This window comes from Salvelinus alpinus, chromosome 25 (genome assembly GCF_045679555.1).
Source record: "Salvelinus alpinus chromosome 25, SLU_Salpinus.1, whole genome shotgun sequence".
Classification (NCBI taxonomy): Eukaryota; Metazoa; Chordata; class Actinopteri; order Salmoniformes; family Salmonidae; genus Salvelinus; species Salvelinus alpinus.
The window spans coordinates 8,548,645-8,573,171 of record NC_092110.1 but is presented as its reverse complement, the minus strand read 5'-3'; the positions used below and the strand labels follow the sequence as shown (position 1 = coordinate 8,573,171).

The following is a 24,527-nucleotide window of genomic DNA, read 5'->3' as shown; positions in this document are numbered from 1 at the left end:
GAAGTGCATTTTAAAGTAAAGAGCTAACATGCAGCTTACTGAACTTGAGAACTTACCAGGAACTTTGATCAGTGGACTCTTTCTTGCAGACTGACTTTTCACTGTCTGCAACTGTAGCAGTTTGAGCATCGGAGCTAGCGAGTACTTGATCTGCTACTGAAGTCTTCGGGAAGTTGCGTTTTCCGCGCAAAGACTTTCGGGTATTTTTCACAGGCTTGCGCACCTTGGGAGATATGGTTTCATCGTTCTTCATCTTGGAGGGACTTGATTTCTTGCAAGAGCTGGGTGCATGATCATTAACACTTGACTTGTCAGATTCTCCAAGTGTAACATTTTGGAGTCCTTGATCTACCGCTGAAGTGTCTTTAAAGTTGCGCTTTGCCATCAAAGACCTCAGATTACTTCTAAGAGGGTTGAATTCCTTCTGAGATGTGGTTTCTACTTTTTTCAACTCATTGGAGGGACTTGATATCAACTTTGGAGTGCAAGAGCTGGGCCCAATAGCGTTGACCCAGGACTTGCCACTGTCAGCAAGTGAAACATTTTGAGTATCTGCGCTGAGGACTCTTTGATCTAGTGGGGACGTGTCTTTAGAGTTGTGTTTTGCCATCAAAGACTTCAGGTTATTCAGGCTTTTCACAGACTTGAGTTCATTGTTAGATCTGGTGTGGTCTTTTTTCGACTCATTTGAGGGACTTATTTTGACCCCGGACTTGTCACTTTCTGCAAGCATAACATTTTGAGTATCGGAAGTGAAAAGTCCTTGACCTGCTGCAGAAGTATCTTTAGAAGTGCGTTTCCCCATCAAAGACTTAAGATTATTCAGGCTTTTCGCAGACTTGAGCTCATTGGGAGATTTGCTGGGGTCTTTCTTCATCTCATTGGAGGGACTTGATTTCAGCATGGAGCTGGGTCGATGACTGTTGACTTCAGATTTGTCACCAAATGTAAGGGTGACATTTTGAGCATTTGGATTGAGGAGTCCTTGATCTACTGCTGAAGTGTCTTTAGAGTTGCGTTTTGCCATCAAAGCCTTCAGGCCACTGAGGCCTTTCACAGGCTTGAGCTCACTGGGAGATCTGGTTTCACTGCCTGTAGGTGTAACATTTTGAGCATCCGCGCTGGGGAGTACTTTATCTACTGCTGAAGTGTCTTTAGAGCTGTGTTTTGCCGCCATCAAAGATTTCAGGCCATTCAATCCTTTCACAGGCTTGAGTTCATTGGGAGAGCTGGTTTCATTCTTCTTCGAATCATTGGAGGTACTCGTTTTCAGCTTTAGAGCCCAAGAGGGTCCACTTGCAAAAGGGTTGAAGTCTGCTTTAAACTGAGACATGCGTAAGTTCTGGTAGGCTGTTACAGCAAAGAACTCAGTCTGGGGAAAGGTGAAGGTTATTACGTCATGCCCATTGAGCTGAATATCCTCCATAGCCATTTCAGCTGAGACCACATGGAGGTGCGGTAAGTACCGGTGCATTGGGTGCAAAATGACATTACCCTCCTGGTCCATGGTGTTGTCAGTGAGCTTAAGCTTGTAGAATGAAACTGGGTTCTGCATCCATTGGTGACCAGAAGATGGAGAGTCTGGGTGGATGAAGATCCGTCTCAGCATATGGGCTTCTGCCTTTCCACTCATTTGCCAGTTTTGCCCAGTCCACTTGTAACGTTTGTTGTCCATTGGGTTGATATCCATGAGCAGAGTGTACTTCTGGAAGGGATCCAAACCAGAGATGCGAAAGCGGCAATAAGGGAACATTCTCCGGCCTTGTTTGGTTAGTATCATCTCGGTTTTGCATCTGAAGAACTCATTCCACATGTTGTTGCTGTCCAACATCACCTTGATACCTCTGCGGGTGCTCTCTGGTGGTAAATTCTCTGGTTGGTTATTAGAAATGACAGTGGAGTTGAATGTAAGAGCAACACCCATTGCAGAGCCTGGAGTGGATGTTGCTGCAATATTTGCTTCCTCATTGGCTACAATTGGACTTGCCTGCCCTGTTTTTAGGGCACCAACTAGGTCAGGGGGAGAGGCAATCGAGTGCAGTGCCATGGGCGCAGCTGCCCCCTCCTCATTAAGAACCATTATTTTCTTCTTCTTGTTGGCAGCCATGAACTTGTCACGGTCTTTTTCGAGGGCAGGACGCCCTCTTACATCTGTTTGTCCATATCTTCATTCTGCATCCTAAAACAAAAATAAAGCGATTTAGCATGATAAAGATATAATCATGAATATCTGACATCAAAAGGCCAATCCACATTAAATTTAAAAGAGGAAACAAATTAGCAAATGAGTTACCAGGCTTTTACCAATTCTCTAGCTAGCCAAATCACCTCATACTGCTACCTTATATTGACAGATCTCTAGAGTATTCTGGCATGCTAGCTGTTATCATAGAAGTCCAGTCCTTATGCTAATGCTAGTTAGAGCTGGCTGGCAAAACTACCTCAAACTTCCTTCATAATGCAGGCAGAGACATAAAAATGGTATCTATGAGTCCACCTGATAAACGGGTTCATTGCCAAAATCCCAAAGTATCCCTTTAAGCTTTGAGAGGAACTATAACATTCCCCAGGGCAGAAAGGAAGATGTACAGTGCCTTCAGAAAGTATTCAGACCCCTTTACTTTTTTCACATTATGTTATGTTACAACCTTATTCTAAAATGGATTGAATAAAATTTAAATCCTCAGCAATCTACACACAATACCCCAAAAACAGGTTTAGAAATTTTTGCTAATATATTAAAAATAAAAACAAAACATTTACATAAGTATTCTAACCCTTTGCAATGAGCCTCATAATTGAGCTCAGGTGCATCCTGTTTCCATTGATCATCCTTGAGATGTTTCTACAACTTGATTGGAGTCCATCTTTGGTAAATTAAATTATTGGACATAATTCGGAAAGGCACGCACATCTGTCTATATAAAAAGGTCCCACAGTTAACAGTGCATGTCAGAGCAAAAACCAAGCCATGAGGTTAAAGGAATTGTCCGTAGAGCTCTGAGACAGGACTGTGTCCAAGCACAGATCTGGGGAAGGGTACCAAAAACATTTCTGCAGCATTGAAGGTCCCCAAGAACACAGTGGCCTCCATCATTCTTAAATGGAAGAAGTTCTGAACCACCAAGACTCTTTCTAAAGCTGGCCACCCGGCCAAACTGAGTAGTCATGGGAGAAGGGCCTTGGTCAGGGAGGTAACGAAGAACACGATGGTCACTCTGACAGAGCTCTAGAGTTCCTCTGTGGAGATGAGAGAACCTTCCAGAAGGACAACCATCTCTGCACCACCAATCAGGCCTTTATGGTAGAGTGGCCAGACGGAAGCCACTCCTCAGTAAAAAGGCACAGCCCACCTGGAGTTTGCCAAAAGGCACCTAAAACAAGATTCTCTGGTCTGATGAAACCAAGATTGAACTCTTTGGTCTGAATGCCAAGCGTCACATCTGGAGGAAACCTGGCACCATACCTACGGTGAAACATGGTGGTGGCAGCATCATGCTGTGTGGATATTTTTCAGTGGCAGGGACTGGGAGACTAGTCAGGATCAAGGCAAAGATGAACGGAGCAAAGCACAGAGATCCTTGATGAAAACCTGCTCCAGAGTTCAGGACCTCAGACTGGGGCGAAGGTTCACCTTCCAACAGGACATGACCATAAGCACACAACCAAGACAATGCAGGAGTGGCTTCGGGACAAGTCTCAATGACCTTGAGTGGCCCAGCCAGAGCCTGGACTTGAACCCAATCGAACATTTCTGAAGAGACCTTAAAATAACTGTGCAGCAATGCTCCCCATCCAACCTGACAGAGCTTGAGAGGATCTGCAGAGAAGAATGGGAGAAACTCACCAAATACAGGTGTGCCAAGCTTGTAGCGTCATACCCAAGAAGACTTGAGGCTGTAATCGCTGCCAAAAAAGGTACTTCAACAAAGTACTGAGTAAAGGGTCTGTAAACTTATGACATTTTTTATTTCCCCCATTAGCAAAAGATTTATATAAACCTGTTTTTGCTTTGTCATTATGGGTTGTGTGTAGATTGATGAGGGGGAAACAATTTAATACATTTTAGAATAAGGCTGTAACCTAACAAAATAAAGGAAAAAGTCAAGGGATCTGAATAGTTTCAGAAGGCACTGTATATCTAGATTTTTTTTAAATGTTCTAAAAAAAAATGTTTTTTTTTAATTTAACCTTTATTTAACCAGGTAGGCAAATTGAGAACACGTTCTCATTTACAATTGCGACCTGGCCAAGATAAAGCAAAGCAGTTCGACACATACAACAACACATAGTTACACATGGAGTAAAACAAACATATAGTCAATAATACAGTGAAAAAAAATAAGTCTATATACAATGTGAGCAAGTGAGGTGAGATAAGGGAGGTGAAGGCAAACAAATATATGTATAAATAAATAAAAATATAAAAAGGCCATGGAGGCGAAGTGAGTACAACACAGCAAGTAAAATAAAAACTAAAAAACACTGGAATGGTTGGTTTGCAGTGGAAGAAAGTGCAAAGTAGAGACAGAAATAATGGGGTGCAAAGGAGCAAAATAAATTAATAAATAAATACAGTAGGTAAAGAGGTAGTTGTTTGGGCTAAATTGTAGATGGGTTATGTACAGGTGCAGTAATCTATGAGCTGCTCTGACAGCTGGTGCTTAAAGCTAGTGAGGGAGATAGGTGTTTCCAGTTTCAGAGATTTTTGTAGTTCGTTCCAGTAATTGGCAGCAGAGAACTGGAAGGAGAGGCGTCCAAAGGAAGAATTGGTTTTGGGGGTGACTAGAGAGATATACCTGCTGGAGCGCGTGCTACAGGTAGGTGCTGCTATGGTGACCAGCGAGCTGAGATAAGGGGGGACTTTACCTAGCAGGGTCTTGTAGATGACCTGGAACCAGTGGGTTTGGCGACGAGTATGAAGCGAGGGCCAGCCAACGAGAGTGTACAGGTCGCAGTGGTGGGTAGTATATGGGGCTTTGGTGACAAAACGGATGGCACTGTGATAGACTGCATCCAATTTATTGAGTAGGGTTTTGGAGGCTATTTTGTAAATGACATCACCGAAGTCGAGGATTGGTAGGATGGTCAGTTTTACAAGGGTATGTTTGGCAGCATGAGTAAAGGATGCTTTGTTGCGGAATAGGAAGCCAATTCTAGATTTGACTTTGGATTGGAGATGTTTGATGTGAGTCTGGAAGGAGAGTTTACAGTCTAACCAGACACCTAGGTATTTGTAGTTGTCCACATATTCTAAGTCAGAGCCGTCCAAAGTAGTGATGTTGGACAGGCGGGCAGGAGCAGGCAGCGATCGGTTGAAGAGCATGCATTTGGTTTTACTTGTATTTAAGAGCAGTTGGAGGCCACGGAAGGAGAGTTGTATGGCATTGAAGCTCGCCTGGAGGGTTGTTAACACAGTGTCAAAAGAAGGGCCAGAAGTATACAGAATAGTGTCGTCTGCGTAGAGGTGGATCAGAGAATCACCAGCAGCAAGAGCGACATCATTGATGTAAACAGAGAAGAGAGTCGGTCCAAGAATTGAACCCTGTGGCACCCCCATAGAGACTGCCAGAGGCCCGGACAACAGACCCTCCGATTTGACACACTGAACTCGATCAGAGAAGTAGTTGGTGAACCAGGCGAGGCAATCATTAGAGAAACCAAGGCTGTCGAGTCTGCCAATGAGGATGTGGTGATTGACAGAGTCAAAAGCCTTGGCCAGGTCAATGAATACGGCTGCACAGTATTGTTTCCTATCGATGGCGGTTACGATATCGTTTATGACCTTGAGCGTGGCTGAGGTGCACCCATGACCAGCTCTGAAACCAGATTGCATAGCGGAGAAGGTGTGGTGGGATTCGAAATGGTCGGTAATCTGTTTGTTGACTTGGCTTTCGAAGACCTTAGAAAGGCAGGGTAGGATAGATATACAGTGGGGAGAACAAGTATTTGATACACTGCCGATTTTGCAGGTTTTCCTACTTACAAAGCATGTAGAGGTCTGTAATTTTTATCATAGGTACACTTCAACTGTGAGAGACGGAATCTAAAACAAAAATCCAGAAAATCACATTGTATGATTTTTAAATAATTAATTTGCATTTTATTGCATGACATAAGTATTTGATCACCTACCAACCAGTAAGAATTCCGGCTCTCACAGACCTGTTAGTTTTTCTTTAAGAAGCCCTCCTGTTCTCCACTCATTACCTGTATTAACTGCACCTGTTTGAACTCGTTACCTGTATAAAAGACACCTGTCCACACACTCAATCAAACAGATTCCAACCTCTCCACAATGGCCAAGACCAGAGAGCTGTGTAAGGACATCAGGGATAAAATTGTAGACCTGCACAAGGCTGGGATGGGCTACAGGACAATAGGCAAGCAGCTTGGTGAGAAGGAAACAACTGTTGGCACAATTATTAGAAAATGGAAGAAGTTCAAGATGACGGTCAATCACCCTCGGTCTGGGGCTCCATGCAAGATTTCACCTCGTGGGGCATCAATGATCATGAGGAAGGTGAGGGATCAGCCCAGAACTACACGGCAGGACCTGGTCAATGACCTGAAGAGAGCTGGGACCACAGTCTCAAAGAAAACCATTAGTAACACACTACGCCGTCATGGATTAAAATCCTGCAGCGCACGCAAGGTCCCCCTGCTTAAGCCAGTGCATGTCCAGGCCTGTCTGAAGTTTGCCAATGACCATCTGGATGATCCAGAGGAGGAATGGGAGAAGGTCATGTGGTCTGATGAGACAAAAATAGAGCTTTTTGGTCTAACTCCACTCGCCATGTTTGGAGGAAGAAGAAGTATGAGTACAACCCCAAGAACACCATCCCAACCGTGAAGCATGGAGGTGGAAACATCATTCTTTGGGGATGCTTTTCTGCAAAGGGGACAGGACGACTGCACCGTATTGAGGGGAGGATGGATGGGGCCATGTATCGCGAGATCTTGGCCAACAACCTCCTTCCCTCAGTAAGAGCATTGAAGATGGGTCGTGGCTGGGTCTTCCAGCATGACAACGACACGAAGCACACAGCCATGGCAACTAAGGAGTGGCTCCGTAAGAAGCATCTCAAGGTCCTGGAGTGGCCTAGCCAGTCTCCAGACCTGAACCCAATAGAAAATCTTTGGAGGGAGCTGAAAGTCCGTATTGCCCAGCGACAGCCCCGAAACCTGAAGGATCTGGAGAAGATCTGTAGGGAGGAGTGGGCCAAAATCCCTGCTGCAGTGTGTGCAAACCTAGTCAAGAACTACAGGAAACGTATGATCTCTGTAATTGCAAACAAAGGTTTCTATACCAAATATTAAGTTCTGCTTTTCTGATGTATCAAATACTTATGTCATGCAATAAAATGCAAATTAATTATTTAAAAATCATACAATGTGATTTTCTGGATTTTTGTTTTAGATTCCGTCTCTCACAGTTGAAGTGTACCTATGATAAAAATTACAGACCTCTACATGCTTTGTAAGTAGGAAAACCTGCAAAATCGGCAGTGTATCAAATACTTGTTCTCCCCACTGTAGGTCTGTAGCAGTTAGGGTCAAGGGTGTCCCCCCCTTTGAAGAGGGGGATAACCGCAGCTGCTTTCCAATCTTTGGGGATCTCAGACGACACGAAAGAGAGGTTGAAGATGCTAGTAATAGGGGTGGCAACAATTTCAGCAGATAGTTTTAGAAAGAAAGGGTCCAGATTATCTAGCCCGGCTGATTTGTAAGGGTCCAGATTTTGCAGCTCATTTAGAACATCAGCTGACTGTATTTGGGAGAAAGAGAAATGGGGAAGGCTTGGGCGAGTAGCAGAGGGGAGGGCAGTGCTGTTGTCCGGGGTAGGGGTAGCCAGGTGGAAAGCATGGCCAGCCGTAGAAAAATGCTTATTGAAATTCTCAATTATAGTGGATTTGTCGGTGGTGACAGTGTTTCCTATCTTCAGAGCGGTTGGAAGCTGGGAGGAGGTGTTCTTATTCTCCATGGACTTTACGGTGTCCCAGAACTTTTTTGAATTTGTGTTGCAGGAAGCAAATTTCTGCTTGAAAAAGCTAGCCTTGGCTGTTCTAACTGCCTGTGTATATTGGTTTCTGGCTTCCCTGAAAAGTTGCATATCACGGGGGCTGTTCGATGCTAATGCAGAACGCCATAGGATGTTTTTCTGTTGGTTAAGGGCAGTCAGGTCAGGAGAGAACCAAGGGCTATATCTGTTCCTGGTTCTAAATTTCTTGAATGGGGCATGCTTATTCAAGATGGTGAGGAAGGCATTTTTTAAAAATGACCAGGCATCCTCTACTGACGGGATGAGATCAATATCCTTCCAGGATACCCCGGCCAGGTCGATTAGAAAGGCCTGCTCGCTGAAGTGTTTCAGGGAGCGTTTGACAGTGATGAGTGGAGGTCGTTTGACCGCTGACCCATTACGGATGCAGGCAATGAGGCAGTGATCGCTGAGATCTTGGTTGAAAACAGCAGAGGTGTATTTGGAGGGCAAGTTTGTTAGGATGATATCTATGAGGGTACCCGTGTTTACGGAATTGGGGTGGTACCTGGTAGGTTCATTGATAATTTGTGTGAGATTGAGGGCATCAAGCTTAGATTGTAGGGTGGCTGGGGTGTTGAGCATGTTCAAATTTAGGTCGCCTAGCAGCACGAGCTCTGAAGATAGATGGGGGGCAATCAGTTCACATATAGTGTCCAGAGCACAGCTGGGGGCAGAGGGTGGTCTATAGCAGGCGGCAACGGTGAGAGACTTGTTTTTAGAGAGGTGGATTTTTAAAAGTAGAAGTTCAAATTGTTTGGGAACAGACCTGGATAGTATAACAGAACTCTGCAGGCAGTCTTTGCAGTAGATTGCAACACCGCCCCCTTTGGCCGTTCTATCTTGTCTGAAAATCTTGTAATTGGGGATGAAAATGTCTGAATTTTTGGTGGTCTTTCTAAGCCAGGATTCAGACACGGCTAAAACATCCGGGTTGGTAGAGTGTGCTAAAGCAGTGAACAAAACAAACTTAGGGAGGAGGCTTCTAATGTTAACATGCATGAAGCCAAGGCTATTACGGTTACAGAAGTCATCAAAAGAGAGCGCCTGGGGAATAGGAGTGGAGCCAGGTACAGGTACGGTAAATAATAAGTGTTGTTGTACAATTAAAGATAAAATACACTGCAGTACAAACAGACAGCAATAATCTAATGAATCCTGGGTTTGTGAAGTTATACCTAGGATAAATATAAGCCTTGGACCTGGTTTGACATGACTGAGGGATCAGCCAATGAAGTTGGAAGTCCCACCCAGTTGACTACATTAAAATGGTGGAAGCCTTCAATGGCGCAGCACATGCTAAAACAGCATTTTGGCCACTAGAAGTACTCTATCCATCTCTGTGGTACTGTCTAAAAAGAGATTCTCCGGTACTTTTTTAAATACTTTTTAGCCAGCAGTTCTGAACATAGCACTCACGAGCCAAAAGTGATCCCCAAAAATAGCGTACTACATCGCATATATGCAGATACAGTGGGGAGAACAAGTATTTGATACACTGCCGATTTTGCTGATTTTCCTACTTACAAAGCATGTAGAGGTCTGTAATTTTTATCATAGGTACACTTCAACTGTGAGAGGCGGAATCTAAAACAAAAATCCAGAAAATCACATTGTATGATTTTTAAGTAATTCATTTGCATTTTATTGCATGACATAAGTATTTGATCACCTACCAACCAGTAAGAATTCCGGCTCTCACAGATCTGTTAGTTTTTCTTTAAGAAGCCCTCCTGTTCTCCACTCATTACCTGTATTAACTGCACCTGTTTGAACTCGTTACCTGTATAAAAGACACCTGTCCACACACTCAATCAAACAGACTCCAACCTCTCCACAATGGCCAAGACCAGAGAGCTGTGTAAGGACATCAGGGATAAAATTGTAGACCTGCACAAGGCTGGGATGGGCTACAGGACAATAGGCAAGCAGCTTGGTGAGAAGGCAACAACTGTTGGCGCAATTATTAGAAAATAGAAGAAAATAGAAGAAGTTCAAGATGATGGTCAATCACCCTCGGTCTGGGGCTCCATGCAAGATCTCACCTCGTGGGGCATCAATGATCATGAGGAAGGTGAGGGATCAGCCCAGAACTACACGGCAGGACCTGGTCAATGACCTGAAGAGAGCTGGGACCACAGTCTCAAAGAAAACCATTAGTAACACACTACGCCGTCATGGATTAAAATCCTGCAGCGCACACAAGGTCCCCCTGCTCAAGCAGGCGCATGTCCAGGCCCGTCTGAAGTTTGCCAATGACCATCTGGATGATCCAGAGGAGGAATGGGAGAAGGTCATGTGGTCTGATGATTCAAAAATAGAGCTTTTTGGTCTAAACTCCACTCGCCGTGTTTGGAGGAAGAAGAAGGATGAGTACAACCCCAAGAACACCATCCCAACCGTGAAGCATGGAGGTGGAAACATCATTCTTTGGGGATGCTTTTCTGCAAAGGGGACAGGACGACTGCACCGTATTAAGGGGAGGATGGATGGGGCCATGTATTGCGAGATCTTAGCCAACAACCTCCTTCCCTCAGTAAGAGCATTGATGATGGGTCGTGGCTGGGTCTTCCAGCATGACAACGACCCGAAACACACAGCCAGGGCAACTAAGGAGTGGCTCCGTAAGAAGTATCTCAAGGTCCTGGAGTGGCCTAGCCAGTCTCCAGACCTGAACCCAATAGAAAATCTTTGGAGGGAGCTGAAAGTCCGTATTGCCCAGCGACAGCCCCGAAACCTGAAGGATCTGGAGAAGGTCTGTATGGAGGAGTGGGCCAAAATCCCTGCTGCAGTGTGTGCAAACCTGGTCAAGAACTACAGGAAACGTATGATCTCTGTAATTGCAAACAAAGGATTCTGTACCAAATATTAAGTTCTGCTTTTCTGATGTATCAAATACTTATGTCATGCAATAAAATGCTAATTAATTACTTAAAAATCATACAATGTGATTTTCGGGATTTTTGTTTTAGATTCCGTCTCTCACAGTTGAAGTGTACCTATGATAAAAATTACAGACCTCTACATGCTTTGTAAGTAGGAAAATCTGCCAAATCGGCAGTGTATCAAATACTTGTTCTCCCCACTGTATGTGCACCACATCAATTAATCCAGGGATTGTTATACATAGGATAAATATAAGCCTTCCACAACCATAACACAGCAAAATAAATGTAATTATTTCATCAAAATAGATTAACTTCCTTTTTTGCAATAACTGATCTGGCTTTCAAGTCTACGAAAAAGCCCTTTTTTGTTACAAATGTAACTAGAACCATGCATAATGCACATTCACTAATAATGACTAACTTCTTGTAGCAGGCATTAGGCTTTAGAAAATTAACACAGGTCTCAACAACCTCTCAAGCCCACATGCTGGTGATTAGCCAGCTAATCTTTATATTTCATATTTAGCCAAATAGGATCCATTTGCTAGCTAACAAGGTTGAACAATTTAATTGTTATGAACACACCCTTGTGTCTGTCTCCAACTATTTGAAAAGCATGTTAGCCTGTCCACTATTTTCAAATGTTGAAATCAAGAGTCCTACCTCATTTCTCAGAATGAAGAGTTGCCAATTCCTTATATAATTGTGTTTTATGCTTATTGCACATTTATAAAACACAGACTAGACAGCTAGTATAAGTCTGACTAAAATACAGCTAACGGTACGTGGTACCAATGACAAACTGAACATTCATTTTCCAGAACCAATGTTCGCTGATACTCTCGTTTTAGTAGTGTATGATCTGCACGCAATTTGGGTAGTTTTGGCATGCTGAGGTTCTGTATAGTAATCTATATCAGCCATGTTAAGTGAACAACTCAGGACAGTTAGAGGGACAGTGACAGGGGATGTTATGTTATGCATAACAAATGTGAAACGGTGATGCAAATGTGTACACGATACACATTTGCATTACCTAGTTTCACATTTGTTATGCATAACATCTCCTGTCACTGTCCCCCTAACTGTCCTTGTTCCTTTAACATGGCTGACATAGACTACCATACAGAACCTCAGCATGCCTAAACTCAAACAGCGAGGTGAAACCGCTTGCCAGAGAGGAAGATGTGATCTTTCAACTTTGTTGGCGTGAGAGGCAGGGCGAGGGGCTTGGTGTGTTTGTAAACCATAGAGAAAGAAACAACGCGAGAGGTTTCACTCTCGCTAAAATCTGTCCAAAGAAGGCCAATGTGTTTCTATGAGCCGGCCTTCCCGTCTTTGGGACAACGACCCCCATTGTTAGGACGGAGACAAGATCAAAAATACAAGAGAACAAGTGGACCTGAACTCTCATAAAAACAAAAAATAACAAAAACCTTTATTCTCGCGCAAAAACATTAATTCGCTATATCGCCCAGCCCTATCGGCCCTTAACGGTGTGAAGGCTATTTAGGTAAATTATTAGAATGGCAAAAAAAATACAAAATTGAACCGTTGAGAAATCACACTTTTATACGCATTTCTCAAAACATTTGCTTACTTTGGAAATATGACAAATTAATTACAAATGATGACTACTAAGCTAAATTACAACATAGTATAAAAATGCATGAGTCATAGATATTTGGACATTATGCAACTATGAATAAATACAAACCAAAATGTATCAATAGATAATAAGCAATAAAGTTAAACACAAAAAAAGAAGCAAATCAAAGAACTGTAGATCAGTCTTGTAATTTAATCATCAAAACGATAACACATGAACATGCATTTAATTAAACTCCCAGTTTACTACTGATAGCTAAGGAAATTGATTGGTTATAGGCCTAAATGTAGGCCTATTATTGAAGTAGCCTAGGCAGCCGATAGATCTGTACTAGGATTGATGTGCCCAGCCCGTAATACACTCGTGTACCAGCTCACACATAAAGCATCCTCTATTCAGGGTGCAAAGTAGTGCAAACTAAGTTGGAAATCCCAAGCAGTTGAATACATTAAAATTGTGGAATCCTTCAATGGCGCTACCCATGCTAAAACAGCCTTTTGGCCACTAGAAGTACCCCTCTATCCATCTCTGTGGTACCGTCTAAAAATATTCTCCGGTACTTTTTTAATACTTTTAAGCCAGTAGTTCTGAACGTAGCACTGACGAGACAAAAGTGGTCCCCAAAAATTGCATACTACATCACATATACGCGGATATGTGCACCACGTCATTGAGCGCTCCCTCTCTCTCTGCTGTGTCCGCCCTGCAACCTCATGGGATAACACTGGGTAGGCCTCTTACTAGCAGTCACTCAAATGCGGGAAATGTAGGGGAAATGGCGTGGTACAGCTTCAGTCGCTTTCAAACTATGGATTTCATTGCTTATTGAGGTAAAACAGTAATTTGGTTAATAGATTATGCATGTATTAACTACACTGACACATCCAGCCCAAAGCAGGAGGTTTAAAAAATACCTTTAGTTGCCAAAGTACCGGAGTACATCTTTAATAAAATACAATTTTGCATCACCATTTTCAGACAACTTATGTTGCACAACCTTGGCTGAACGTCCGAAAATCCTAAAATGGTGTTGGAAAACAGTGTTTTATTAAGACAGTGCACATATGAATGGAGGATGCTTTATGTACGAGGAATCCTAGACCATAGTGCAGCTCCAGCGCCCAGCATGGCTGCCTAGGCTGTTATTGAAGATAATTTAGCCTCTCTCACGTGGCCTGAAAAATAAGAGAAAATCATATTTTTCACAGGAAATGTGATGTTGACATCAATGTTTTGATCGAAAATGGACACACTAAAAAAACAAGTCGTCGACTTACTTGAATAATTCGTTTCAGGGTCAAGTTATGAAATAGCAGCCTACTGTAGGGTACTTGAACCTTCTAATGTTATAGAGAAAACGTTTGATGGGACATCTCGAATGACTACCGTATACCGTACGTATGCTACGGACACAAAGCGTGTCCATTTCTAAAAGACAGCGATAATATCGTGAAATCAAAGAACTCACGGCGGCCATTTTGCATTACCATACGAGACAACCCAGGTAAACAAACATGATCCTGGCGGACCTACTGTATCGCCGGCGCACCGTAATCGCATACATTGTGGTGTTTGTTGACAACACCACGAATGGTATGTCCTTTACTTATAAGTAGATAGAAATCCTTCACTGCAAATGGCCTCGATGCCATGCACTGCGGTGACTAAAAACGTGGCTTGGGCCTGCAAGGCCTAAGCACTAAAGCCTTGCCAACAACACGATCGAATTCAATGGCGCCTGATTCCCAAGTCAACATGGTGGCCACATCCTCAGACTAGAAAGAGAAGACTTGGAGCTTGCAATATCAACTTAGTCTTTCTCGACGGGATCATGTGCTTCACCAAACACATAGATTACCTTTTGCACATTTTAATGGATCAAAATATGCGATGGTAGTCGTCGATTCCTTGTGTAATCCCTTCCTTTTCCTCAGTTGAAAGCATAATATACAGTACCTCGCATCTCCCATCTGGAGGAATCATGCGTGCTGTAGAAAGACGTCACAGCTCCGCGGATGCACGTTCAGGTCTTTCTGCGCAGACTCAGCGCCTTTGTATCACATGATTCAAAACGGAGGGAGAACATGCATGCTGAGGTGGTACGGAACGCCGCCATGTGGAGATTTGAAACTCCCCGCTTTTTGGTAGGTGGCCTTCCAACAAAGACAGAATGGTTGGGGTATAAATATAATCCAAATTGAACATGTCGACGGTACACGTAATGACAGTCAAAGCCCGTGGGCATGCTTATTCGGGGGACATGTGCTAGCCAACCAGGTTGAAACGGTCAATGCAAGAATTTACCTGCGACTAAACTGTAATTGCATTTCAACTCGGTGTTTTCAAATCTAATTTTATTGGTCACATACACATATTTAGCAGCAGTTATTGCGGGTGTAGCGAAATGCTTGTGTTCCTAGCTCCAACAGTGCAGCAACGTTAGTATCTAACAATTCACAACAATACACACATCTAAAAGTAAACGAATGGAATTAAGAAATATATCAATATTAGGACGAGCAATGTCGGAGTAGCATGGACTAAATACAGTAGAATAGAATACAGTATATACACATGAGATGAGCAAAGCAGTATGTAAACATTAAAGTGACTAGTGTTCCATTATTAAAGTGGCCAGTGATTCCATGTCTATGTTTATAGGGCAGCATCCTCTAAAGTGCAGGGTTGAGTAGTCGGGTGGTAGCCGGATAGTTAGGGGAATAATCCGTAACTAGTCAGACGATGTAAGAAGACTTGGCTGCAGTCCAAACGCAAATTAGACAGCCATCGGTCCTAAACCTTCAGCCCTTGAATGACGTTTTACATCATCACATACGCAAATTAGACAGCCATCGGCCAGCGACCTCAAATGTACCTTGCCCCAGCGAGGGAGAGTGATGATCGAAGAGGCAACGTCCTTGGTGGAAATCTTGAAGTTCGGCTTAAAAGCAACCAACCTCAAGCTATTAATGTCCCTAGCAAGCTAATGTAGCTAGCTACAGTTACCCATATAGCTAGCTAGATGTATAGTTTTGGTCAATTATTCCAATACATTTCATAATTCCAATACATGTTTATGAAGCTAGGAGCCTATATGTTGTATTGCCAACGCTAAAATCAATATCATCTATATATATATATATATATATATGTTTTAGCAAGCTAGCGTCATTATGTCTCACATGCCGAAAATGCAGCCCCTGTTGATTACGTTTGACACTTCGCTGCCATCGGAGTTTGATACGACAACAGTTTGCATTAAACTGGTGTGTCTTTTAAGTGTTTGGAATGCAGCCAAAGTTCTTCACTTGCTCCCTCGAGCTAAATCGAGGGCCTAGGGGGCAACGTTTGTGAATTGGACCGCCACTTAAGATGGCAATCAACCTGCACCTAAAAGACAGTTATACTAAATTCGAGGCAGTTGAAATGCAGTGTTTCCCCTAGGATTCTTTTCAGCAGCAGTAGTAATGTTAGCGTGGGGGGGGACAAGCTGCAATTCTACACATTTTGCCATGGGGCTGAGAGAACATTTTTAAAGGTTGATTTCTGGGATTCTACACATTTTGCCATAGTATAAGAACAAGGCATAAGCTATCTGAGTGATTCAAACGTAACAAAATCAATGGGGGCCCCATGACATGACAGGAAATATGCATTTACATTTTAGTCATTTAGCAGACCCTTTAGAGCGACTTACTGGAGCAATTAGGGTTACATGCCTTGCTCAAGGGCACATCGGCAGATTTCAGTCATTTGCAAATATATTCTGAATTTACGAAGGGTTTATATGGGATAGCAGTTAGAGGCAGGATCAAATCCCGGGTCTCAGGGAAATCTGGCGGGATATGAGCCAGCAATTGGAGGGTGCCAGGTATCAAATCATTGATGCCATCTCCTGGCAGTTGTATCTTTGAGCAAGGCACTTTATCCCTAAACTGCTCCAGGCTGACCATGTCCTGTCCACTCTCTCTTTCTCTCTGTGTGTGTGTCTGGAGGGATTGGGATAAAATATCAATCTCAGTAGCTAGGTTTCCATCCAATTGGAGACAGATTTTCATGCGAAAATGTAAAATAATCCACAAAAAGAAAATAAGTGCATTTTCCAACCATTGGTGTGCTTCCGCCAAACAGACTTGTTGCCAAAAGGTTTTTCGCTTATGTTTTCATGTACCCAATAAAAATCTGTGATTCCATCGCATTTAACTCTACGGATCATTTTGTGTTAAATAGAAAATGCGCCTACTCTGGTCTTGGCACGTGCGCTCTAGCCAACAGCATGAGATTATTATGGATAAAAGCCGGAATATTTTCTGTCAACCAGCAGTCAAGTATCAATCATCATGTCACCAGAGTAAGACCCTCAGTATTTATTGGAAAAGGAGGATCAAGATCACCGTGGACTTTCACTGCCCTGTGAAATTAATAATAATCTGTAGCCTAATACAGTACATGGTTTGCAGAGTCGTAGTGGGAGGATCACACACACACACACCATATCATCGCGTGACTCCCAAGTTTACTTTAATATGTTTATCATATCAATATTTGAGCTTAAAGTTGTTTCTACCGCCATTTCTCGCATAATTCATTTTACCGACACAAAAAGATCCCACAATGTCGAACGAACAAATTCTGTCTGCATTTATGAAATTGTACCAAAACTTCCTGTTTCCATCATGATATTTTTTTATACAATTACTTTACTGCATGAAAACTGTGGATGGAAACGTGGATAGTATCTGACAATTTACAATAAAATAACTAACTACATTTCTCCAGATCAGCTGGGGCACATAGAAGTTAGGCTGAGGGTGAGTGTTGGAGTTCCAAGCTCTCCCGGGTATAAAGACAATTTTAAACAGGGTGGTTCGAGCCCTGAATGCTGATTGGCTGAAAGACGTGGTATATCAGACCTTATACCATGGGTATGACAAAACATTTATTTTTACTTCTCTAATTATGTTGGTAACCAGTTTATAATAGCAATAAGGCACCTCGGGGGTTTGTGATATATGGCCAATATACCACGGCTAAGGGCTGTGTCCTAGCACTTGTGTCGTGTGTAAAAACAGCCGTGGTATAGTGGCCATATACCACACCCCCTCAGCCTTATTGCTTAAATATACCATATGATGATGAAACAACCAATACTTTTTATTTACTTACACTTGAGGTGACAATTACATTGTAGCTTTATGTACAAATCTCAAAACAACTAGGCACAGGCTGGTAAGGATGGACTGGTCAGAGTATCACAAAGCATCAGCTTCATAAGTCTCTGTTTTTAATGATCTGGGTTGTATCTATGGAAATAATTTTTATAACAATATACAAAATCTACATAGAAAATATACATATTAAAACATGTCCCTTGATATCCCATAGCCTATAAACAAAATCAAAGGTGTCTGTAAGCATTTTGAACATCAGTGAACGACAGACTCCCGTTTTATCAGGCTAATGTCTTAACAGATCATAATATCCATATTCACACTGGTAAAATTAGTTCTTGAATACATACAACGTTATCTACTTTCCAGAGTCAGAGGAAGGTTGTTGATACCATTTTTATGTCTCCGTGTCCAGTATGAAGGAAGTTGGAGGCAGTTTTGTGAGCAAATGCTAACTAGCATTAGCGCAATGACGAAGTCTATGGGTATCTCCTATGACTTCAAGTCATTGCTCTAATGCTAGTTAGAAACTTCCTTCAAACGGCATGCACCGACATAAAAATGGTATCCATGATTTCATCGGACTCTGGGGAAGTAAACTCAGCAAAAAAAGAAAACGTCCTCTCACTGTCAACTGCGTTTATTTTCAGCAAACTTAACATGTGTAAATATTTGTATGAACATAACAAGATTCAACAACTGCGACAAACTGAACAAGTTCCACAGACATGTGACTAACAGAAATTGAATCATGTGTCCCTGAACAAACAAAATCAAAAGTAAGTCAGTATCTGGTGTGGCCACCAGCTGCATTAAATACTGCAGTGCATCTCCTCCTCGTGGACTGCACCAGATTTGCCCGTTTTTGCTGTGAGATGTTACCCCACTCTTCCACCAAGGAACCTGCAAGTTCCCGGACATTTCTGGGGAGAATGGCCCTAACCCTCACCCTCCGATCCAACAGGTCCCAGACGTGCTCAATGGGATTGAGATCCGGGCTCTTCGCTGGCCATGGCAGAACACTGACATTCCTGTCTTGCAGGAAATCACGCACAGAAAGAGCAGTATGGCTGGTGGCATTGTAATGCTGGAGGGTCATGTCAGGATGAGCCTGCAGGAAGGGTACCACATGAGGGAGGAGGATGTCTTCCCTGTAACGCACAGCGTTGAGATTGCCTGCAATGACAACACGCTCAGTCCGATGATGCTGTGACACACCGCCCCAGACCATGATGGACCCTCCACCTCCAAATCGATCCTGCTCCAGAGTACAGGCCTCGGTGTAACGCTCATTCCTTCGACAATAAACGTGAATCCAACCATCACCCCCGGTGAGACAAAACCGCAACTCATCAGTGAAGAGCACTTTTTGCCAGTCCTGTCTGGTCCAGCGACGGTGAGTTTGTTCCCATAGGTGAGACATTGTTGCCGGTGATGTCTGTTGAGGACCTGCCTTACAACAGGCCTATAAGCCCTCAGTCCAGCCTCGCTCAGCCTATTGCGGACAGTCTGAGCACTGATGGAGGGATTGTGCGTTCCTGGTGTAACTCGGGCAGTTGTTGCCATCCTGTACCTGTCCCGCAGGTGTGATGTTCGGATGTACCGATCCTGTGCAGGTGTTGTTACACGTGGTCTGCCACTGCGAGGACGATCAGCTGTCCGTCCTGTGTCCCTGTAGCGCCGTCTCACAGTACAGACATGAAAAAGGGACTTTCTTTTTTTGCTGAGTTTAGATAAAAAAGGTCTCATTGCAAAAATCCCGAAGTATCCCTTTAAGTCAGTGGTCACCAACCAGTCATCGCCATGGACTGTTCGATCTCCAAACATTTCTGTTAAAAAAAACTGCGATAAAGCCTTGCGTTCCTATTTAATATTTTAGTAGTGAGACGGTAGGTGCACGCGATTCAGCTGCCCTGTGCGCCGGGAAGGTGAAGTGTTCCCATTTTGAACCATTTCATGTGTCTTAAGGTGCTAACTTTGCTTTCCCAGCGAGCCTGGAGAGCAAATCAAGTGCTATATAGGCCTACCGCTGGCTAATCTGATGGCTCAGATAAGTGTCTGCAGTAAAGTAGCACAAGTTACAAAATATATATTTTAAAAATAACCTACAGCAAAGTTGATACTGTGAGATTTCAAACCATTTCAAACCATGACTAGAGAGAATGTCAACAAATACAGCAAAGAGCTGTTTTTGAGTGAGTTTAAGTTCTTACTCAACACTGTCAACACTTTTTATATGCTATTAAAATAGTTCATAGGAGTAACAACATGAATTTGTGCATGAGGCAGAAATTATGCGGTGCGACTCGAGTTTTGCCATCAGCTGGAAGACTGTGTCCCTATTTGGTCAGTGTCAGTGGAAGAAAGGGAGAGAAGGGGGATGTTGAGAGGCGGACCCTCAGTCTGCTGCTCTCCCTCCGCTGACCATCAGATGCAGGCACCATCAGTCCAGAATAGTTTTTTTTTTATTAGTTAAAATATATGCTCACTCAGCTGTGCCTTACAAGTAATACAACTGATCTATTGCTGGTGTGATCATGTAGCCTACCTCACATTTTGAAATATACACTGAACAAAAATAAAAACACCACATGTAAAGTGTTGGTCCCATGTTTCATGAGCTGAAAAAAAGATCCCAGACATGTCCCATATGCACAAAGCTTCTCTCAAATTTTGTGCACACATTTGTTTACATCCCTGTTATTGAGCATTTCTCTTTAAGCCAAGATAATCCATCCACCTGACAGGTGTTGCATATCAAGAAGCTGATTAAACAGCATGATCATTACACAAGTGCACCTTGTGCTGCAGTTGTCACACAATGTCACAGATGAGGTAGTGTGAAATTGGCATGCTGATTGCAGGAATGTCCACAAGAGCTGTTGCCAGGCCTCACAAACGCAGACCACGTGTAACCACACCAGCCCAGGACCTCCACTTCCAGCGTCTTCACCTGCGGGATCATCCGAGACCAGCTACCTGGACAGCAGATACACTGAGGAGTATTTCTGTCTGTAATAAAACCCTTCTGATTCACTGGGCCTGGCTCTCCAGTGGGTGGGCCTGGCTCCCAAGTGGGCAGGCCTATGCCCATCCATGGCTGCGTGCTTGCCCAGTCATGTGAAATCAGAGATTAGGGCATAATTCATTTTTCCATTGACTGATTTCCTTATATGAACTGTAATTCAGTAAAATTGTTGAACATTGGCAGGGCAATTGAAGCAAATATAATATGCCTAAAGCCTACCGCACAGACCTCATTGCTACAGTACTGTTTTTAAATAGGTTAATGTTGTCTAAGGTTACATAAAACAAAAAAATCTGAGCGGTAGATCTCGTCTTGCTTTTGGACTCAAAGTGATCTCAACTCAGATTGGTGACCACTGCTTTAAAGGATTATACCAGTTGTGGTCCCATTAAAATATTATAATGTTAAATAAGAATGAGTGTGATAGAGGCTTTTGGACTGGAGCTGCTTATTATATTGAGTTTAGGGTATGAAAGGGAGTAAATTTGCAAAGCAGCAAATACCAATGTTCAATACCTACAGTACAGTGCACACTAAGGATGTAGGCAGCATTTGTTAATAAATTCAGTCCCTAAAACATCAAAAGGTACAAATCTACAGACTAAATAATGCCTCTGTCAGTGAGTTTCCCATTGAAAAGTGAACTGTGTATCAGTCAAGATCTAAAATATACTATGCTTTTTGTCAATGTAAAAGTAAGGCTGATTGTGTGTGTCTTGGTGTAAAGTCATAGTTTAATGTACAAAAAGACAGAATAACTGGAAATAAAAATGGGTAGAAAAGTTAAGCGATATGAACTTCAATCCAATTCTGCTCCGTTAAGTCATGCTGGTGAGCATCCATTCGTTTTCAGAAACTTCAATGGAGGACAGTAGTGAGTGACCAACCCTCCACAACCAACTTGCCAGTCTGTGAAATCTGTACACAAGGTCAGTTAAGGAGGACAGGGCAGGGGAGGCAGCATGGTGGTCGAAATTTAAAATCACACATTAATGAACGCATCTTCATATTCCTCATCCCTAACGTCTTGCTGCAAGGTATCCATCGAGTCCCCCTGCCTACCACCGTCCTCTTCAGTGCCATTACAGGTAGGACCGATGATGTAGCGGTAGTCTCCACCGACAGCCAGAGCTGCCTCAGAAGACGCCACGAGCCAGTCTTTCTCATCTTCCTCCATCCCCACACACTGCCAGGGCATTCCTGACCACAAGGGGTCCTTCCTTGGGCCCAGTGCCCCTGCCCCCTGCTCCCCCTTGTCATTCTCCAGGTTAACGTAGAGAAGGGCCTCCTTAATGCAGCTAGGCCCTGGGGATAGGCTGGCCCACAGCCCCTCCAGCTGGTCAATCAGGTGCAGGAAACTGGGGCGGCACTTGGGAACAGGGCTCCAGCAGCTATGCATGATCTCGTAACTGGGAAAAGAGAGGAAGACGATTTGAACTGTCAGGTCGTTATTGTAAAGTAATGTGTTCTCAATGAGTTACCTGGTTAAATACGCAGTAAAATATACAAACTCATTAAATCATTTTCATTCATCTGGCACCAATGATGATAATTAGATTGTTTTAGTCATTTGAAAAGTATAGCACCGATCCCATCAGTTCTGATGAAGGCCTTGCAGGCTGGTTTTCAACGCCAGAGAATTTTCTATCAGACCCAGTGGACCACTCACATGTCGTCTCGGCAGTCAGGTGGCTGTTTGAGCCTCTCTCCCTTGATGAGGTACTCGTAGATTTCAGAGTTCTCCACCCCGGGGTAAGGGGTCTGCCCCCGTGCCATGATCTCCCACATGGTGACTCCAAACGCCCACTGTGGGAAAACGGAGTCAGTCAATTAACTTCTGGGGCCACTAAAAAGGCAAAAATAAGTAATTGACAGTTCCAAAAACATAAATCAACATATTATCTATTAAACAGGGACTCAGTCAGTGAACTTCTGTGGCCACTACATGGTTTAAAAATTCAAACATGAAATTGATTGGTCTGGAAACAAAATCAACATCTTATCCACGATGCATTGAATTGCATTACAAAACACAAATGTAATCCTTTTCACAAAGAGGATTTCAAGTATGGGGATCCGAGTTTGTGTGTACTGTAACCACTATGAGGGTGCGTCCATCTTTGTATATACCACATCACTCTGAGTAGTGTAGACATTGTCAGCAAGGCTCTCCAGTGCTATCCACTTGACAGGCAGCTTTGAGACAGATCCTTGTCTGTAGTAGTCGCCACTGTAGATTTTCTTTGACAGCCCAAAGTCTGCCACGCAGACTGTCAAGTTTTCACTAAGCCTATGAACAAAGGAGAGGAGATGGTCACAATCTAACCTACAGGCAAGATAACGCTCTAGTAAATTCAGTGTAAACCATATTAGAGGGAGTACTAGTTAGGAAAGAGTAAAGTGACGGGTTGCCATCTCAAATGTTGCCATATTCCCCATTTAGTGCACTAGTTTTGACCAGGGCCCTACAGGGAATAGGGTGCCATTTGGTACAAAGCCACAGTCTACTGTGCTCGTAGATTCTCACATGCAGTTGCGCGCAGCCAGATCTCTGTGTATGATGCTTTTGTTGCTCAGGTACGCCATTCCACGAGTGATGTCCAACATGAACTGTATGAGCATCTGCAGTGACACGGTCTGTAAGGGAGAGACAGCAACATTTTGTTAAAACATGATTTGAACCTATACAAAAAGTCTACTATGAAAATAAATAATAATTCTGGCCCACAGGTCAACCTGGTCTTTCCTCTAGTCCATAACAGGAAATAAAGAAATCATTTAAAACATTCTGTATGTAAACTGTCAAATGTAACAGTAGAAGACCTTGAGTTCTCTGGACACACATTGGGCAGAAATGTATTATAGATGGTGTTATAGGGTTAGTGTACAAAACATTAGTAACAACTGCTCTTTCCATGACAGACTGTCCAGGTGAAAGCTATGATCCCTTATTGATGTTACCTGTTAAATCCACTTCAATCAGTGTAGATGAAGGGGAGGAGACCAGTTAAAGGAGTTTTAAGCCTTGAGACAATTAAGACATGTATTGTGTATGTATGCCATTCAGAGGGTGAATGGGCAAGACAAAAGTTTTAAGAGCCTTTGAACGGGGTATGGTAGTAGGTGTCAGGCCCACCGGTTTGAGTGTGACAAGAACTGCAACACTGCTGAGTTTTTCACGCTCAACGGTTTACCGTGTGTATCAAGAATGGTCCACCACGCAAAGGACATCCAGCCAACTGGACACAACTGTGGGACGCATTGGAGTCAACATGGGCCAGCATCCCTGTGGAACGCTTTCAACACCTTGTGGAGTCCATGCCCCGACAAATTGAGGCTGTTCTGAAGGCAAAAGGGGGTGCAACTCAATATTAGGAAAGTGTTGCTAATGTTTTGTGCACTCAGTGTATCTATTTTAGTATGCATACAAGTGTGTTTAAAATGTTTAGGGGGCACTCACAAAGGGCTCGTCTCCAAGGCGGGACAAGAGCAGAAATGTGTGAAGGTCCCCGTGCTTCATGAATGGCAGGATAACCATGGGGATGGGCAACCGTTGCTGAGGCCGACTGTGCAAACTCACTCCTGGAGGACCAAAATATATTTAATCAACAACTCACTGCATTGAGTTGCTGTAATGACACAGTTACAACTCTTTCTCTGAACCTAAGTAGCCTACTTTTTTGTAGAAGATATTATTATTTGTAATCTGGCAATGCCTTTCGTAAATAAAGTTGTAATGAATTTAATTGAAATAAAAGTTGGCGCAAGTCATGGGTTTCTTTATTCACTA

The 24,527-nt window shown here is 43.1% G+C and overlaps 2 protein-coding genes across 5 annotated transcripts in view; both read right to left on the bottom strand.

Annotated features, from left to right (window-relative positions):
• The window catches only part of mgaa (MAX dimerization protein MGA a), a 42,198-nt gene extending 27,631 nt beyond the window's left edge, over window positions 1-14,567 (bottom strand). For all 3 annotated transcript variants that reach the window (XM_071365522.1, XM_071365523.1, XM_071365524.1), the window contains exons 1-2: window positions 14,397-14,567; window positions 57-2,179 (exon numbers count right to left, since the gene is read on the bottom strand). In XM_071365522.1, the coding sequence (XP_071221623.1) occupies window positions 57-2,107 (2,051 nt within the window). In that variant the 5' untranslated portion in view covers window positions 2,108-2,179; window positions 14,397-14,567. The remainder of the gene's footprint in view (window positions 1-56; window positions 2,180-14,396) is intronic.
• A 6,884-nt stretch (window positions 14,568-21,451) lies between these two features.
• LOC139553319 (tyrosine-protein kinase receptor TYRO3-like) overlaps window positions 21,452-24,527 on the bottom strand; it is a 28,577-nt gene continuing 25,501 nt past the window's right edge. For both annotated transcript variants that reach the window (XM_071365519.1, XM_071365521.1), the window contains exons 15-19: window positions 24,198-24,319; window positions 23,265-23,374; window positions 22,868-23,027; window positions 22,407-22,543; window positions 21,452-22,146 (exon numbers count right to left, since the gene is read on the bottom strand). In XM_071365519.1, coding sequence (XP_071221620.1) covers window positions 21,720-22,146; window positions 22,407-22,543; window positions 22,868-23,027; window positions 23,265-23,374; window positions 24,198-24,319 — 956 coding nt within the window. In that variant the 3' untranslated portion in view covers window positions 21,452-21,719. The remainder of the gene's footprint in view (window positions 22,147-22,406; window positions 22,544-22,867; window positions 23,028-23,264; window positions 23,375-24,197; window positions 24,320-24,527) is intronic.